A 19,864-nucleotide genomic window follows, 5' to 3' on the forward strand; every position below is an offset into this window, starting at 1 on the left:
GAGTTTGGACTTCTTAATTCTCTTATTAATTTAGATCTAAATTTCTACACTGCAGGAAAGCCCAAAAGAAAAGCCAACCAGTTGAAAATTCCACCTATGTTTTTTATAGCTGTGTCAAATCCTGCAATGTAAAATAATAGGTGTGTTTTCCTGTGTTATATATATATTGTTTAATATATATATATATATTTATAAATATCTATAATATGTATAAATATATATATGGATCATATCTGGCATATGTTACAAAGATATATATGTTATAAATATATGTATATATGATAAATATCATAGTATGTATATTAGATGTGTTTATAATATAAATATAATATATAATTTAACAATAATAATATAAATTTGTATATAAATATCAAATTTATATATCTACTTGTTAGGCATTATCTGTCTCCCATCTATCTCTTGTCTACATATCTATCCTACTTATCCCTCTCTCTCTCAATGTATATATCTTCTAACTCTGTGTCTGTCTCCCTCTCTCTGTCTCCCTCTCTCTGTCTCCCTCTCTCTCTGTCTCTCTCTCTGTCTCTCTCTCTGTCTCTCTCTCTGTCTCTCTCTCTGTCTCCCTCTCTGTCTCCCTCTGTCTCTCTGTCTCCCTCTCCCTCTCTCTCTCTCTGTCTCTCTCTGTCTCCCTCTCCCTCTCTCTCTCTCACTGTCTCTCCCTCTCCCTTTCTCTCTCTCTCTGTCTCTCTCACTGTCAAATATAGATCCTTCTCCATGATAGAACATCACATTAAAATAGATATACGTTTGTTTAGCCACTCGTGTCTGTGTGCGTTTGCACTAAAATGTTTTTAGAATCATCTTTGTTTTGTTCAAAGCTCTAAAATCTGGACAGGATTTGGTATGAAGCTGATTAAGAAATGATCCACTAAAGCATCCAGGAAATTTTAGATCTCAACTGGACAGTGTGAGTAATGTGTATTGGCATGTGTGTGAAGGAAAGATATACAGATGACATCACTGTGCTGAGGTTATTACCCGCTGGTTTGGCATAGTGCTCACCTTGTCTGAAGGCTGTTATCTAACAGCACAGCGACACTGGGGTGAATGATTGCATGGTCATAGAAACCTGCGGGATAAGACGAGAGGCTGCATCTGACCCAGCATTTAAAGGAGCACATCGTAGACAAGCGGTCACAAGACAACAACCTGATGTCTGAATATATTACTAAGACAATGAAATGCACCAATACGAGCTTACTGGAATACATTTGATACTATCAAATAAATAATTGTAACACTGAATGGGAGCACTAAAGAGCCGCTTTGTGAGCAAGCTAACATGGCAGTGTTGTACAGTTTCTCACAGCAAAGAGGAGCAGTCTGATTACATTAAACATGTTTCTGTTAAAGTCTAGCAAGAACTATACCATAACTGTATATAGGAAGGAAAAATATGTATAATATGCATTGTTTATAATTAAATTCTAGGTTTTATATGCGAGTATGATGCCGTTTATCTGACTTTGAGAAGACTACAGTTCTGAGTTATCTGATCATATGAAATTGTAATTATTTTCAGAAATTTATATCAAATCAAGAAGCTGTTTATTTCATTACATAGTCAAATGAAACAACGTTCCTTCAGGACTACGGTGCATGCTGCATAGACACAGAGCTACATAAAATAACAAAAAACTAGGGACTAAGTGCAAGCACGGAGTTCCACGTGAAGTGTACAAACAGTGCAAGATGATTTGAAATTTAGTCAAAATGGATTTGACCAAATTGTTATAAGTCAGGTCTGAGAACGTTAATAAGCACATCCTTATTAACAGATCAAGTTAAACATACTAATTTGTTTAAAAAAGTATGGTGCAGTTTTAAATATCGCCATTTCTATAATCCTAAATGTACCTAATGGTGAACAGTGTCACTGTATATTATTCTTGTTTTCCATCTACACCACTGTACTGTAAGAAAGGAGAGTGTGTGTGTGCGCGAGAGTGTGTGTGTGTTGCACAGAATCATTGACTCCTGCACCATGCTGAATACTATAATCACAGAGAAACACACAACAGTGGAATACTGTATATAACAGCTTACAAACATGCATGCATACACACGGACATGGTTTAAGGTTAAATGCTCGTTTTATACAGGCTAGGTGTTAAAGCAACGTCTGCTCGTCTATACACACACACACACACACACACACGTACACACACACACACGCGCGTCAGTTTTGGAAGCTCAGAGCCTTATAAATAATTCAGTAATAATTTACTCTTTAATCTGAAACAGGTGTGCGTTCTTGTTAGATGTGATGTTTTTCTTGTAGACAAAGATCTGTTTGTGAATCCACTTCCATTTGACAGGGTTAGCAAAGCTTTCATACTTGTCTAAGCAAACTTCCATAGAGAGCAAGAAGTTTGCAGTAGCTTCTGGTTTATATCAGTCTACAGAGCGAGCTCATTCTTTAGTTGTTATAATAAATTTTTGTTTAATGATCACCATGTCTCAGGTCCAGACTTGACCCAGTCAGTGAATGAGGAGAACCTGATGTTTTATACAGGGCGGTTTTAAATAAAGAATGATCTATTTCTTCTGCTTGAAGATATTTAATTCGAGTAAAAAAAAAAACATTGAGTAATTGCCTAAATTTTTTGTGTTTTTCAGGTCTAGTGTATTCATTTTTCTCTTGCGTACAAAGCTTTTCTTCTGTCTTTTAAAGAAATATTTCTCAATATTTGAAGTTCATATCATTCCTGCAGATTGATTACACTGTCTGAATTACTTATTCATGTAGGATTCACCAAGCGATGAGTAAAACAGACTGAGGGCAACATGAGGAGCTTGAAATGGCTGATGCGGCTGCATTATGTGACTGAAAAACACACATAGTTAAAACATATTGGCTCCAAATCAACTACATGATACTACAACTTTAAATGCTTTGCAAAAGCGAGTAAACCTGGTAAACTGCAAAACGCAATAAACAAACATTTCAGCTGCGTAATAGATGACAATTAAAATGACCTCAAGAAGATTTCAGAAGATTTAAAACACCGTATAAGACTAAATACTAACCTCTTTAGTGTATAGGGTTAGGGACGCACCAGCTGTAAGGAATGGAGGACATGGGAATGTGTTGTGAAAAGAAACGAACAGCTCCTGATCATGCCTCATCTTGAAAAGACGGTGAGAGTGGAATTAGTTTACTTTATTCTCTTAAAATGATGTAAATGCACATAACAACAACAGATAGAATTCTGTTTCTCAGAGGCATCCTTTCTGTACAGATCCTGCGATGTACTCGGTGTGTTTCTGTCTTGCTCCGTTGTAAAGGATGGTTCACGTTGGGTGACACATTAGGTTTAAGTGACGTGACATACAGCTAAGTACGGTGACCCATACTCAGAATTTGTTCTCTGCATTTAACCCATCCAAAGTGCACACACACAGCAGTGGACACACACACTGTGAACACACACCCGGAGCGGTGGGCAGCCATTTATGCTGCGGCGCCCGGGGTGCAGTTGGGGGGTTCGGTGCCTTGCTCAAGGGCACCTCAGTCGTGGATGGCCCGAGACTCGAACCCACAACCTTAGGATTATGAGTCAGACTCTCTAACCATTAGGCCACGACTTGCCCCAGCAGGTTTAGCCCTGCTGCTTATGACTGGGAAATTAATCTCATCCTCCACATGGTGATAATGATAAACAGCATGCAAAACACATTCCAAAGTATAATGGTGTAATAATAAAACAGCTGAAGTTGACATTTTCGTGGCAAATAATGAGTCTGTGTGGATGCAGAGTCCAGACGTGTATGAGAGCTCCAACCGGAAATCTCAGTGTCTTCTTCGTTACTTCACTTAGTCCAAATAAGAAAATGTCACTTTCCACTTTAAAGTGGTTCGGAGTCTACAGTTATTAGAGTGGTCATGTTTCTTTAATATCGTTTGTCGCATCTGAAATAAGAAACAGCTATTCTTGTTAAGACATTGAGTCATGTACACTGTAATGTGCTCTGGTACAGTCTACACCTTCTTTCCTGGAAGCTTTCATGTTCTGTTAAATAACCTGCTGTGATCCTAAAGGAAATTGACACGATAACTGAGAAATCTTAGAGATCCATGAGCGAAAGGACTTGCTTTTGAAGCACAAAGCTTTTCAACCTAAACACTGTAATCTCCATCCAAAAATTCCAGTACCAGTTTTTCACAGAAAATATTACTGCAGTGTCTGCTGTACACGTTCTTGTGCAAGATTACATATTAGATCAAGTGCATTCATATAAACCTGACATCTGCCTTGCAGTCAAACTACTGTCTACTACTGCTACAATAATGCTGTATCCAGTGCATCCAGGCAATGCTTACAACCTTATAAAGAAACTGATTAGAAAAGCTTTCAAGCTCCACATAAAGGATGAATGTGAAGTGAGATGTGAAAAAAATCATAATGGCAGAAGAAAGTACTTGAGATGTAGAGAGAGAAATGGGAGAGGAAGAAGTGTTCTACATCAAATATCCAGCTGTATTTACACTATCCATGGAGAGCTCGGTAGCCGTCGCATTCCTCACATGCATACTGTTCTCCGTACTGCTTTATGTTGTTTTTTGCTGATCAAGGTTAGAATCCTCAAAGCCACTAGGCCATGCTGAAGGAGTTACTGAGTACTAATGAGTGCTTTTCCAGCTTAGTGTGACACATCCTCCTTTACCTCCACATTTCTCAGTGAGGTCAAGCAAAGCATAAAGGAGCACTGGTGCTGGCCATTCTTAAAGAGATTCCCAAAGAGAATAAACACCTGTGGTTGTAGTCTTCGTTGTATGTGTAGTTTTTAAACGTCATTTATTTTTATATACATTTTATACAAGCGTGTTGTACACATTTTTAGTTTGGTTATATGGTGTTAATGCTCAGTTTACATACTGCAGCACTGTAATGACTTAAACAGAAGAGATGAGGCCCAGCATACTGTCAGCTCCAGAAGTATTCATGCCTTTTAAAGGTGTAATGTAAAGAATAATGTATAAAATTTATTTTTCACAAGGTGATTTAAATACATAAACAAATCTACAAAAAACAACCAAATAAATAAAAATAATGGTAGTATCGTCTCTTAAATCATGGAAAATATTTGAAAAATTTGGAAAGAATGAATGCAAACAATTATTGTACGGGAAAGTAAACACGTTAAAAAAAAAAAAGGTAAAAAATTTTCTAAGCAATCTCCAAATATGATTCAGAACCAGTGTTTTTAAATCTGGTAAATACAGTACTAAAAAGCTTACAAAAATATTCAGTGTAGTTTTAGGCATTCTCTGATGGGTGCCAATACTTATGGAAAGCTGTAGTGCCACACAATTAAATGAACATGTAAAACAAAAGTATTGTCTGTATGTGATTTCAGCAGAAGCAAGAAACTGTTGATCAAAAAGCTTTTTAAAAATGTTCTATATATTGTGTTTTCTTGCTTATATAGAAACCTGGGTGATTATAATTGTAAATTAATTGTTAAATGTGACGTGACGTGAACAGCTAAGTACGGTGACCCATACTCAGAATTCGTTCTCTGCATTTAACCCATCCAAAGTGCACACACACTGTGAACACACACCCGGAGCAGTGGGCAGCCATTTATGCCGCGGCGCCCGGGGAGCAGTTGGGGGGGTTCGGTGCCTTGCTCAAGGGCACCTCAGTCGTGGCCGACCCGCAACCTTCGGGTTACGAGTTAGACTCTCTAACCATTAGGCCACGACTGCCCCCCTGCACGACTGCACGACTGTATTTTATACGCATACAGATTCTGACTAACCTTGGGATGGTTGGCTGACCTCCCAGAAACTTTTTATTTACTAGCAGAAATCTGGAAGTGCTCAAGCTTACTTGGGCATCAGATTAAGTTTATTTTAATCATTTAGACAGAATCATATGACCGATTAACAGAAATGGCCTAAAGTCATTCTAGATAAGAATGTGTAGCTAATTATTTATACTTATAGTTTGTTTATATTGATTTATCTAGCAGACGTTATTGACACAGCTGAGATCAAATCTAAGGATAACCATGGCAGTGAATGAACTTGTTTAAGGCCCATCAGTGGCTTGGTGAACTTTAGATGACTATCACTGAAGAATATAGATGGAAAAACTTACACTGCTAGCATATTCACTGTGGTGATATTGGCTAAAAGAATTTGACTCCTTGTTGGAATTTATACAGTTGGCTATTTGATCACTCTATAAAGAAAGTTTAACTAGGGTCAGAGATGTGTGTAGGATATTGGGTTAAGGCTCGCATGGATCAGAACTTTACACTGAATAATGTACATATATGCTTAGGAACTGTTCCTTTCATTTATGTGAATAAGAGGATGCATGGTCTTGTGAACTGTCTGTAGGATTAGTCACCAGTCAGTGCCTTCTCTGGATTTACTGGATAACATGTAGATCATCGGCCAACATTTAAAGATATCTAAATTTGAATCAAAAATTAAGCGAAATAAAGTCACCAGCTCCATTAATACAAACCATTTCACTGGGGCCTTTAACGTAATGTGTCACTTGTGTGGAATGTTGTTTTTTCCGAAATAATCTTTTAATAATCGCAGCTTGACAATTCTGAAACAAGCTGAATATGATAAGGTGTGTTACTTGTTATCTGTTTTTACAAGCTGCAGAATTAAACAGATGTGTTCTTTTAAAGCCAGCTTCATGTTGGTAGTAAATCTGAATATACGCTTGACACGTGAGACTACACAGAAATGCTAGAATCAACATTACATAAAAATATCTTGTGTTTTATGTGGAATGGTGGTGTCGTGCGTTCTAAATCAGTCCTGAGGTTTGTATTCTTCTAGATGAATTTGTGACAGTAAATTATCCCAAGGATTGAATGTGTGTGAATAAATGCCTTTTATTTTTTTATACTGCAGTAGATCCATGATGTAACTCTGTTTTTTTTATTTTACTTGCAGAATTATGGGAGATGTACAGCTAGTGACGAGTTCTCCCATGTCAAAGACCAGGCTGACATTGGGGAAGGTCTCTGTCCGTAACGAAGCTCCGACATTCACCCTTCCTCCCCGCAATGCCCGTGTCTCTCATGGAGGCACAGCTCGACTTGAGGGCAAGGTACAACTCCACTTAACCACCCACTTCACAATTCTAGCATTATTACTTATCATTCTAGTAAATCTGCTGCAGAGCCACTCTGAATTTGCTGCAAGGCAGCATTAATAAGAAAATATTCTTCCTTCAATAGGATCCAAAAGTCTGAGTCCTCCAGAGTCTGTTTTATTGTATTACTACTAATAAAATGTCATCGCTCTTAACAAAATTCGATGAATTCTTGAATTAGATATGAAAACAATTCAAAGTTATTAAACGTGTATACAGAGTTTATATTGATATTAGCTTTCAGGTTAAATGTGCTAAAATGTGAATAAACGAATGCACTTGCCAGCTATTTCTGCTTTAAATTTAGTGTTCTACTTTTATCATTCACAGCTAGTTAGATCTTTCTTGTGTGTGGTTTCTGCCCAGGAATCCTGCGGTGTCAAATAACTCCTCTTTAATAAACCTGCGTTCACACACAGTGATTTTTGTATATGCAAGTGCACTGTACGGTCTTCACTCACATATGGAGTCTGCAACAAGTTGATTCAACTTTGCATACAGTTAAACCTTTCTCGACTTTGTCACGTCACTGGACACACACACACACACACACACACACACACACACACACACACACACACACACACCTAATCACTAACGGTTGCTGTGGCTGCATGCATGAAAGTAGCATTAGATGTCGGAAGTTAGCATTAGATATAAAGTGTATGAGCAGATGGAAGACACTTTGTTCTCTAGCTACAGTATACAACTTTGTGTCTGTCTGTTCTTCTGTATGTCTTTCTGTCAGCAGTATATATAAGTATATAACTTACAAAGGCATTATAACAAACTGACTGCAGCTCTGATAGAAGAATAAGGGACTTTTTTCCAATGGAGCACAGCCTTTCTATTTACAGAAATCTGTTTCATTAAGTCACGCAACATATGATGTACTGATACAGTTATTTGGACTGTCTCTCATCACATATATCAGGGAATATATCCTCATCATCCACATGAATTAAAGAATGAATATTTCTCCATAACGGTCCAGATAAAATGATTGTTCACTTTTTAATATTTTGTGCATGTCTGTAAAATCTTAAGACATTTTCAGGTTATTATATAGAGAAAGTTGGTTGTATGAGGTGCAGGATGAGGTGGATTTGGGACATAACGTTGCTGTCTCCCTCTCACACTGTGTGGATAAACACAGAGGATATTGAAATAATAATAGCTGCTGTACAAGCTGCCTGTGTGTACCTACAGTACAAAGACAAAGAGAGAGAAATTGAGAGAGAGGGAGAGAGAGAGAGAAATGGGGGGGGGGAGAAATGGGGGGGGAGAGACGGGGAGAGACGGGGAGAGAGAGAGAGAGAGAGAGAGAGAGAGAGAGAGAGAGAGACAGGGACAGGGTGCGTGAGAGAGAGAGAGAGAGAGAGAGAGAGCAAGATGGGGAGAGCGAGAGACAGAGGGAGACAGACACACAAACATTCAGTAGGACCTGAGTGTAAAGGGTGAGAGACCTGGATTTCTCTTGTCTTCACTTCTCAGACATTTTGTCAACAAGCACCCAGAGAGAAAGCTTTAGAGACACACAGAGCTTACACTGCAGGAGATACTGGCAAAGCTTGTTGCTTTAACAGCGTTAAAGGGCACAAAGTCTGGTGGGAATCAAAAACAGAATCACAAAGCACTACGGAAAAGTATTGTTTTTATGGCAGCACACACATATTTCACCTCTTGTTTCTCTTTCCACACTTTTCATTAAAGCACCTGACCTTTTTGTTGGTTTATTTTCCTAAAACAGCACAATATGATGAACTATATATATGTATATGAATAATGAAAGAGAAAGTGACATCAGTGTCATTAATGTTGTGCAACACCCGCAAGGTAAACTAATTCCTGTTACATCATCTTATAGCAGCTATGGACAGTCATATCCTCTTTTATTCCTTGCTCTATGTCTCTTGAGGTTAATAAGACAAAACACACAACTTTTCAAACTGGAAGAAACTCATAGCTGACAAACTGCAAAGCGCAAAGTCCTAACCTGAGCATTCAGCAGAAGCAAAATTACTTACATAAACTACCTCTTGCCATCTCAGAACTTTGTCAACAACAGTTTTGAAAAATACTGATATTATATTGTGTGTGTAAACCTAAAATGTTCATGTGCACTGGAACTATATTAAATAACAAAAAGAAAAGTTTCAGTATAGTTCTGTTTCCCCACTGTATTTTATAGATAGATATATTATGGCATTTTTGGATGAATTTGCACAAATGATATCATGAGAAAAATTGTAAGGTTGAGGTAAGAGCCAGAGTCTAGGCCATACTCTGTTGTCTGGCAATGAATAAGCAGACACTGCTGCTAAGGAAGCCCTTCAAATATGAATTAGATATTGTTAAATCCCAATAGTATACTTGGGAATAGGGGGTGTGTGTGTTGGGGGTGTGCGTGCGTTGGGGTTTGGGGGTGTGCATGCGTTGAGGTGTGTGTGTGTGTGTGTGTGTTGGGGGTGTGCGTGCGTTGGGGGTGTACATGCATTGGGGTGTGTGTGCATTGTGGGGGTGTGCGTTGGGGGTGTGTGTTTGTGGGCGCGCGTTGGGGGGGGGTGTTTGTGCGCACGCGCGTAGGGGGTGTGCGTGTGTGTTTGTGTGAGAGTGTATTGGAGTGAATGTGTGTGTGTTTGTGTTTCTGTGAGTGTATTGGAGTTTGTGTGAGTGTGTGTGTGTGAGTGTATTGGAGTTTGTGTGTGTGAGTGTATTGGAGTGTGTGTGTGTGATTGTGTGAGTGTATTGGAGTGAGTGTTTGTGTGAGTGTATTGGAGTGTGTGTGTGTGTTTGTGTGAGTGTATTGGAGTGTGTGTGTGTGTGTTTGTGTGAGTGTATTGGAGTGTGTGTGTGTGTGTGTGTTTGTGTGAGTGTATTGGAGTGAGTGTGTGTGTGTTTGTGTGAGTGTATTGGAGTGAGTGTGTGTGTGTGTGTGTGTGTGTTTGTGTGAGTGTATTGGAGTGAGTGTTTGTGTGAGTGTATTGGAGTGTGTGTGTGTGTGTTTGTGTGAGTGTATTGGAGTGAGTGTTTGTGTGAGTGTATTGGAGTGAGTGTTTGTGTGAGTGTATTGGAGTGAGTGTGTGTGTTTGTGTGAGTGTATTGGAGTGAGTGTTTGTGTGAGTGTATTGGAGTGAGTGTGTGTGTGTTTGTGTGAGTGTATTGGAGTGAGTGTGTGTTTGTGTGAGTGTATTGGAGTGAGTGTGTGTGTGTGAGTGTATTGGAGTGAGTGTGTGTGTGTGTGAGTGTGTGTGCGTGTTTGTGTGAGTGTATTGGAGTGAGTGTGTGTTTGTGTGAGTGTATTGGAGTGAGTGTGTGTTTGTGTGAGTGTATTGGAGTGTGTGTGTTTGTGTGAGTGTATTGGAGTGAGTGAGTGTGTGTTTGTGTGAGTGTATGAGTGTGTGTGTGTGTGTGTGTGTGTTTGTGTGAGTGTATTGGAGTGAGTGTGTGTGTGTGTTTGTGTGAGTGTATTGGAGTAAGTGAGTGTGTGTTTGTGTGAGTGTATTGGAGTAAGTGAGTGTGTGTGTGTTTGTGTGAGTGTATTGGAGTAAGTGAGTGTGTGTTTGTGTGAGTGTATGAGTGTGTGTGTTTGTGTGAGTGTATTGGAGTGAGTGAGTGTGTGTTTGTGTGTGTGTCTGTGTGTTTGTGCGAGTGTATTGGAGTGTGTGTTTGTGTGAGTGTATTGGAGTGTATGAGTGTGTGTGTGTGTGTGTGTTTTGTGTGAGTGTATTGGAGTAAGTGAGTGTGTGTTTGTGTGAGTGTATGAGTGTGTGTGTTTGCGTGAATGTATTGGAGTGAGTGAGTGTGTGTTTGTGTGTGTATGAGTGTGTGTGTGTTTGTGTGAGTGTATTTGAGTGAGTGTGTGTTTGTGTGTGTGTGTGTGTGTGTGTGTGTGTTTGTGTGAGTGTATTGGAGTGTGTGTTTGTGTGAGTGTATTGGAGTGTGTGTGTGTGTGTTTTGTGTGAGTGTATTGGAGTAAGTGAGTGTGTGTGTTTGTGTGAGTGTATTGGAGTGAGTGTGTTTGTGTGAGTGTATTGGAGTGTGTGTTTGTGTGAGTGTATTGGAGTGAGTGAGTGTGTTTGTGTGAGTGTGTGTGTGGGTGTGTTTTGTGTGAGTGTATTGGAGTAAGTGAGTGTGTGTTTGTGTGAGTGTATTGGAGTGAGTGAGTGTGTGTTTGTGTGTGTGTGTGTTTGTGTGAGTGTATTGGAGTAAGTGAGTGTGTTTGTGTGTGTATGAGTGTGTGTGTGTTTGTGTGAGTGTATTGGAGTGTGTGTGTGTGTGTTTGTGTGAGTGTATTGGAGTGAGTGTGTGTGTTTGTGTGAGTGTATTGGAGTGAGTGTGTGTGTGTTTGTGTGAGTGTATTGGAGTGAGTGTGTGTGTGTGTGTTTGTGTGAGTGTTTGTGTGAGTGTATGAGTGTGTGTGTTTGTGTGAGTGTATTGGAGTGAGTGAGTGTGTGTTTGTGTGAGTGTATGAGTGAGTGTGTGTGTGTGTGTGTGTGTGTGTGTGTTTGTGTGAGTGTATTGGAGTGAGTGAGTGTGTGTTTGTGTGAGTGTATGAGTGAGTGTGTGTGTGTGTGTGTGTGTGTGTGTTTGTGTGAGTGTATTGGAGTGAGTGAGTGTGTGTGTGTTTGTGTGAGTGTATTGGAGTGAGTGAGTGTGTGTGTGTTTGTGTGAGTGTATTGGAGTGAGTGAGTGTGTGTGTGTTTGTGTGAGTGTATTGGAGTGAGTGTGTGTGTGTGTGTTTGTGTGAGTGTATTGGAGTAAGTGAGTGTGTGTGTGTTTGTGTGAGTGTATTGGAGTAAGTGAGTGTGTGTTTGTGTGAGTGTATGAGTGTGTGTGTTTGTGTGAGTGTATGAGTGTGTGTGTTTGTGTGAGTGTATTGGAGTGAGTGAGTGTGTGTTTGTGTGAGTGTGTGTGTGTGTGTGTGTGTGTGTGTGTTTGTGTGAGTGTATTGGAGTGAGTGAGTGTGTGTGTTTGTGTGAGTGTATTGGAGTGAGTAAGTGAGTGTGTGTTTGTGTGAGTGTATGTGTTTGTGTGAGTGTATTGGAGTGTGTGTTTGTGTGAGTGTATTGGAGTGAGTGAGTGTGTGTGTGTGTGTGTGTGTGTGTGTGTTTGTGTGAGTGTATTGGAGTGAGTGAGTGTGTGTTTGTGTGTGTGTGTGTGTGTGTGTGTTTGTGTGAGTGTATTGGAGTGAGTGAGTGTGTGTTTGTGTGTGTGTGTGTATTGGAGTGAGTGAGTGTGTTTGTGTGAGTGTATGAGTGTGTGTGTTTGTGTGAATGTATTGGAGTGAGTGAGTGTGTGTTTGTGTGTTTGTGTGAGTGTATTGGAGTGTGTGTTTGTGTGAGTGTATTGGAGTAAGTGAGTGTGTTTGTGTGAGTGTATGAGTGTATTGGAGTAAGTGAGTGTGTGTGTGTGTGTGTGTATGAGTGTGTGTGTGTTTGCGTGAGTGTATTGGAGTAAGTGAGTTTGTGTGAGTGTGTGTGTGTTTGTGTGAGTGTATGAGTGTGTGCGTGGGAGTGTGTGTTTAATGTTGCGTGGGAGTGTGTGTGTATATTTAATGTTGTATTGGCATATTGAACACACAAACCTACACATACATTACTGCTTAATGGTGCAGAACCTCCCTCATGTCATTAATGTAAAACAATAACCTCAGGTATACAGTGTAGTGAAGGAGTGTCCTGCTTTTAACAGAACACGTTTTACTAGACAGTGATTTTACTTCTGAAAATGTTTCACCACAAAAAGGTCATAGACTTCTGTTTGAATATTAAACTGAAGGATGATATATAGTCATTGTTGAAAAATTGTAAGATTTCACTTACTGTACACTAATACAGGAAGAATTTACAGAATGTCCTGTTTCTCCTATCTTCCTTTGATTCTGGTACGGCATTAAAAGAACTATATATAAATCAAATAAATAAATAATCAGCCAGAGTTAGCAGGACTGCATTTATCATTTATGATGTGAGCATTGAGCTTAAATAGTCTCATCTATTGATATGCAATAAGTTGTAGCAATAGCTATCAGCAATAGCTCTATCAAATCCAGTGGTTCTATAGATTATCTGACTTGCTACACCTCTGTGATATTAGAATACTTTCTATGTTTCTTTTGTTCATTTACACTTGAGTCATTTCTAAAAGAGCACAACAGTTGTTCATCATCTGGCCTTTCTGTAAGCCTGAGATGGCACAGAAGTGGAAAGCAGCTACTGCTGGTCTTTTATTCTCAGATGGCAGAAGCTTTTTCTTTAGGGAACAGATCGGAAAGATCCCTGATAAAAGGGAGAGGTACTGATAGACGTGTACTCAGCTCTGCTTTCACTTAAAGTTCTCGTTGAAGGAGATTGTTAGTACAGGGATATGCACTTGTGAAGTAGAAGGCAATCTATCTTTTTTTTTTATTTCCGTCCTCAATAACTAATACAGGAGTCTTCTAACTAAGACTAACTAACTAATCCTCTCATATGCTCAAAAATAAATTCTACCTAAACGTCCTATTTACACACACTTTCATACATTTTCTACAACTTCCAAAATTACCACAAATTTTCCACAGATTTGGGACAAGACACATTGTGTGACGTTGTCACACTGCTAATATTCCCTTTGGTTCATGTTCGTCAAAAATGAGTACATCTATAATACAAAGTAACTGCGTGTTCTAGTCAGCCTGGGAAGTTTTCTACAAGTTAAGAAGTCTTAATTAGGATGTCAGGGGAATTGATGTCCTTTTGGTTGGAGCAAGATGAAGGTGTATTACAAAAAAATAAACGCAACTGCTATTGTATGTAAATGCGATTATATGAAATACAGTGCTTGTACTTGCTCCAGATGAGTAAACATTCAATTTTAATTGAATTTAATCTCCAACTACATAATTTGCATCTATTCCACCATGTTTTCTGACTGACATGCCCCCACGCTGAAAGTTGAAGCTTATAGAAAATCCAGAATTTAACACTAGTTATTACGACAAGTCATAAAACCGTGGTTGATAATTATTTATAATAATATAATATAATTATTTTTTAAATTTGCCATTATTGTCTTTTATAACTCTTTAGTACCTTGTGCTATGATCACAGATCAATATTATCTGTAGATCACAGCTAATTGACCCAACATCCTCGGTGTACATTAGATTCTACATATTGGGAGATCCCATGCATGCTGACTTCAGATCTCTTCACATGAAACATTTTCTTGTTATTAAAGAATTAGATTTACACTGACCATGGAGCATTCTTTTGTTTTTAAAAGAAAGTGCTCATGTTGTTTTATTGCAAGTAAGTGTGTCTGTCAATGCTCTGTATCTCGGGGCCTTTCTGTTTTGTTATAAATGTTAGCTTTCCATGCAAAAGGAAACCTACCATAAATGCTACAGCTGCAGACGAGCAATTCATAACTGTTGTCTGGTAGATGGAAAGTTGGAGAGGACATTAAGCAGACAGACCGTTTCAGGCCTAGTTTTCTGTTTTGCTCCATCAGCAGTTCGGACAAATTCGATATCATTTTCAGGTTTAGAAAGTGAGCCGTGTCTACGACTACTCCCAGCAGACAGTCTTGGGCTGTAAATCTGACCAAAAACAACACTGAAGAATCCAGAGGCTTCTTTTTTAAAAAAGTTCCTCAACTCCTGCTGTTGTGCAGTTTTGCAGATGGACTGAGAAAACACCCCACTGTACCTCTCACTGGCAGGGGTTCCTGTGTAATCAGTCAGCTTGACATGTGCTGAAGCAGCATTGCTCAGTGTTACATCAGTATTATCCAGCCTAAAATGATGAAGCTCACTGCAGACTAACGCCTGGTTCCAATGTTAGTAGGTTCCTGATGTGCTGTCATTTTGACAACAACTTGTGAGTGTCTTGAGAGCATTTATAGCCAAGGAGTGTGTGAAAATGTAAAATAGTGTAGGCCTGGTAAACATTAGACTTCATGTGCTACTCCTTCTGAAAGACAGGTCTGAGAAGTCCTGAAAGAGATTAAAATACTTCAGCCTTGTGGCTCTTGCTTTCCTGCTGTCCTCCTGTTTTTATTTTTCTTTTCTTCAAATGATTCCCAGTCCAAATCATCCATTTATTCTGTTTGCTTTGATCAGAAGCAAGCCAGATGTCTGTTTCAAAGCCATAGTTTTATTCTAACTTTTACAAAGAGATTGTTTTGGGAAGGAATTCCTCGACAGGACAATTCTGAATGGATCAATTTTTTTTTAAATTTTATATATATATAATATATACATGTGTGTGTATATACATATATATATGTGTGTGTTTTTTTATATAATATATTTTATAATGTAGTATTACAAACTATAAAATACATTTATAATAAAATCCTCCACCAAATCCTCTCGCCGCTACCTGCTTATGTTCTGCTTATGCTGGTCACTTTCATGACAGTTCACCCAATAGGATTTCTAAAGAGGGTTTACCTCTAGAATAGTGCAACTAATAAAAAAAATCACGCACTTGCATGCGCGCACACACACACACACACACACACACTACACCTCTTTCTTTTTTTTTTCTTTCTTTTTTTGGCTGATTTATAGGGGAGAATTCAGAGCTGTTCCATAGATCCCACATGTTAGACTGTGCTCTAGCACTCTGACACATGCACACCGATACACTTGATCTCTGTCTCTACACTAACATGTATGATTTCCAGAGAGGCAAGGGAGGGAGGGAAAAAAAAGATTGACAGACTGAAAAAGAATGGCTCACGGATACCATGTACCATGGATACAACGTACCAAGATTAGTTACTTAAAGGAAATGTTGTGAAATTCCTTACTGCTTCCAATCCTTTATAGCATACTGCGACTCACTATGACCACTGTAAAAATCTCATGTTTGTCAACATATTCTGCATCTTGCATAAAACAACTCGACCAAAACAACAGTAAAATAGGAAAAATATTCTGAAAGCAACAGAATCTCATGCTCAATAACAAAAACTGATTCAAGATTTTATAGATAAAACATCCAGTGAAAAAGTGAAGCTTTAAAATGATCACAGATTTTTACAAGAATGTTACAGTAGTGTTCTTTGAGAGGCTTTTCTTTAACAAGAACATGCTGGAGATTTTCCACATATTTTTATTTCCTCATGATGGCCAGCATTGGACTACAATGGCTGTATTATCTGGGTTATTTACCATGCATCAATTAGTTCTGGCAGGCTGAGTCTCTCCTGAGCTTGGTTTATATACAGTCTGCATGGAGCTTTTATGCACATTCGCTCTGTGTCCTTGTGGGTTTCCACCAGGGTTTCCTCACAAGGCCCAAAGTCATACTCCTGGATTACTCCAAGTTAATGAGTAAGTGAATGTGTGTGTATGTGCGTGCATGATGCCCTGCAATAGACATCTCTGTTCTGAGGGCATTTCTGCCTCATGCCTGGTGGATCTCTGAGTGGGAGAGGTGAGAGGGTGGGGTTGAGGTTAATGAGAGGGATGAATGTGGTTGAGGTGAGTGAGTGAGGTGAGTGAATGGAGTCGAGGTTAATAAAGGAGGTGAGTGAATGGAGTTGAGGTTAATAAAGGAGGTGAGTGAATGGAGTTGAGGTTAATAAAGGAGGTGAGGGAATGGAGTTGAGGTTAATAAAGGAGGTGAGGGAATGGAGTTGAGGTTAATAAAGGAGGTGAGTGAATGGAGTTGAGGTTAATAAAGGAGGTGAGGGAATGGAGTTGAGGTTAATAAAGGAGGTGAGTGAATGGAGTTGAGGTGAGTGAGTGGTTTGAGATGAGGTTAAGTATGCATGTATTTCAGGTTTTTTACCTTTAAATATTTGTTAAGGACTCATTGAGGCCAATTATAATCAAGGCCCACTTTCTCCAAATGTTAGGAAATCCATTTGTGAGAACTACTAATTTATTAAGCATGAAAATTAATCTCACTAATCACTTGCTGGAGCAGCATGTCTTAAGTATTATCCAGTCTAAAATGTCTCTTGCATAAGTATTATCCAGTCTAAAATGTCTCTTACATAAGTATTATCCAGTCTAAAATGTCCTATCAGGTTAATAGGATATTGATAGTGTTTGTGGCCAAAGCCAATGAGAGTTTGAAATTGGTTACGGGAGTGTAGTATGAAATTGGAAGGAGTAAATAGGATTAGGCTAGCTGTCTCCTGTGCTACATTCTGATAGACTGGTAAAAAAAATAAGACCTGATAGAGATTAAAATACCTCGGTCATGTTTTTAATTTTATTAAGCTGCCTGTTGTCTGCCTTGGCTGTCTTGTTTGAGTCCTTCTCCATATACTGTTTATGGTCTCATATTCCAGAAAAATATTTGAATGGCAGTGTGAATACAGTTCATGTGTTGTTTCATGCTTGAGTGTCACATAGCCTTCATGACTCATAATTAATTTAGGCCATTATTCCAATTTTAAGGAATTCTTCTGTCTGACTAAGTGAGAAGATATGAGAGCTTTTCACTTCATTTGTCCTCCTGTCCTGACATGTCCTCTCCTTCTCTCTTCTTAGTTGTTTGTTCCAGGCTAGCTAAAAGCAGTAACAGGTTATATAACAAGTAGCTCTAGTATGGAGACTATATGGAGGTGTTGCTGTAAGAAATACTGCAAGGTATGCTTTTTGGAAAAGGAAAAAACCTTACAGGATAGGGGCTTATTGGAAGCATATGTGTGGGATTTCATTCTTTTTCTCCTCTCCTTTCCTCTCTTCTCCTCACTTCTAGTTTATTTGGATTGGATTTGAATGTAAATCTCAATTGGATATGAATTATTTAGGTTTATTCCAGTCCAGATTGTTACCACTTGGTTCTTTGCCATTTTACCGTGTGGCAGCCGATCATCTAAGAGAGTGCTGTTTCTGTCTGTCTCTGAGACCGTGGACACGCATTCTATCAGTTATAGGGCAAATGTTTTTACAACTGAAGTTCTTGGCAGCCACAGATTCTATCAATTAATTCCACTTGGCACATAATGCATAACAAATTCTCTCTACATTTTATGTTTGACCCTATTCTCCAGGCAGAAGACCTCTGACCCTGTACTAGCAGACAATATATTGTTTATACCAGAGTTTTTTTTCCATCAGCAGTGAGACCAATTGCAAGAAATTGATTGTTTTATAGATGTATGAATGAGTTATAAGTGAATTGTTATAATGTCATCTACACTGTGACTTTTTCACTATTGTTGCCCTACTCTGAAACACATTAAAAATGTGTAAATATGCCACTCCTTATTCACATTTATATGAAACATTTGATTGTCTGAATAATCTCTAATCTGTTAAATAAGGAATATAACACAATGGAGCATGTTGTTATGAGAAAATAATCCGTAAAGGAATGCTGTATTGTGACATTTTCCTATAACAGCATGATCCAAAATGTTTTTTTTCTTCCTTGTGATATGATTAAAAAAATATTTTTAATAGTTTTTTTTTATATATAATTTTTAAGACCATGTACTTTTTAGCTATTTCTTGCTATATTTAATGTTGTGGAACTTCTGCAGAATATGTTTGTTGGTTTTATCATTTATAATATTGCTGCTAATAATAAGCAGCCATAAACCTCCTTCAGAAGCATTTCTTTTTTCGCGCTGTATTGGAATTAAGATTTAATATAAAAATAAATAAATAAATAAATAAATAAAAACGCAGCTTGTCATGTTGGCAAGAAACTGCAAAGCTCGAAGCCCTTTGTCTTGAAAACTTTCCTGTGGTGGAAAACGTAAACAACTTTATCTCTCCTTCCATAAATGCTAAATAAACAACTCCACAGTCACAGAAAAGGCAAAGATCATTTGTATAAATAACATCCAGAAAGAATCGAACTCTTTCATAGTTTATGTGCATACATTTGTCATACATTAGCTTAAAGCATCAGTTAAAACCTCATTTTGAAACGTAAAAGCCATTTTTTTTCTTTAGTTTTACATTTTTCATTCAGAAAATTTTCAGCAATTGAATTTGTGCGTCTGTGTGGGTTTGTCTTTTATATCTCCTGATGCATTGCTTCTCTTTGGCTTCCTCTGCACTTGCAGCTTTGTCTCTTTTGACAACAATACAGTAGTTTTCTGCCTGCTCTCTACCTCAGACCTAAGCATTGTTTCTGCCTGGTTGTGTGAAAGAAAAATGGAAGAAAGGAAGGTCTTTATGTAAACAAGCCTATGGTTTTTTTGGGGGGTTTTTTGAGTGCAGCAGGATTCTTGAGGTACAGCGTTTGACCACAGTCTCTGACTCGGTCTTAGTCTGAGCTAGATCCAGAGAAAGAAAGAGCAGAGCCGTAAAGCGAGCACACTGAGGAAATACCACTGCCAGTATGTTTTAATAAAGAGTTCAGCCTAATATTGCTATTTTTGGGCAAATCGTTTTGGAGAACCTGGGCCTGTCTCAGTGAGGTAACGAGTGATCCGGTTCAAAAGAGGACATTTTTATATGCTCTTGTCTGGGTAAGAAAACAGAACGTTTTACTTTATGCAACAATGTCTTATTTTTTTCTTTTCTTTAAACATTTTTGTGGGATTTTGAAGGCCATCTGGTATCATTCTGTTGTCTACAAGCTGTCGAGCCATATTCGTTTGTATTTTCGATCTGAAATTCGTAGCAGCTGGAGTCATGCTTTGTACTTCTCTCTGTCTTCAGTCACTTGTTGGAAGTGAGCCTGTGTTATGAGTGTATTGGTTTTCCAATGTGAGTAAAGCAGTTTCTGCTTGCATGCATTTCATGG

The 19,864-nt window shown here is 38.5% G+C and overlaps 1 protein-coding gene across 5 annotated transcripts in view; it reads left to right on the forward strand.

The window, feature by feature from the left end:
* The window catches only part of mylka (myosin, light chain kinase a), a 55,074-nt gene that overhangs the window by 4,296 nt on the left and 30,914 nt on the right, over positions 1–19,864 (forward strand). For 4 of the 5 annotated variants that reach the window (XM_027164437.2, XM_047814971.1, XM_047814972.1 and 1 more), the window contains exon 2: positions 6,950–7,106. In XM_027164437.2, coding sequence (XP_027020238.2) covers positions 6,954–7,106 — 153 coding nt within the window. In that variant the 5' untranslated portion in view covers positions 6,950–6,953. Of the gene's footprint in view, positions 1–6,949; positions 7,107–19,267; positions 19,587–19,864 lie in introns of those variants that run through there. The other variant, XM_047814974.1, reaches the window with a different exon arrangement.

This window comes from Tachysurus fulvidraco, chromosome 6 (genome assembly GCF_022655615.1).
Source record: "Tachysurus fulvidraco isolate hzauxx_2018 chromosome 6, HZAU_PFXX_2.0, whole genome shotgun sequence".
Classification (NCBI taxonomy): Eukaryota; Metazoa; Chordata; class Actinopteri; order Siluriformes; family Bagridae; genus Tachysurus; species Tachysurus fulvidraco.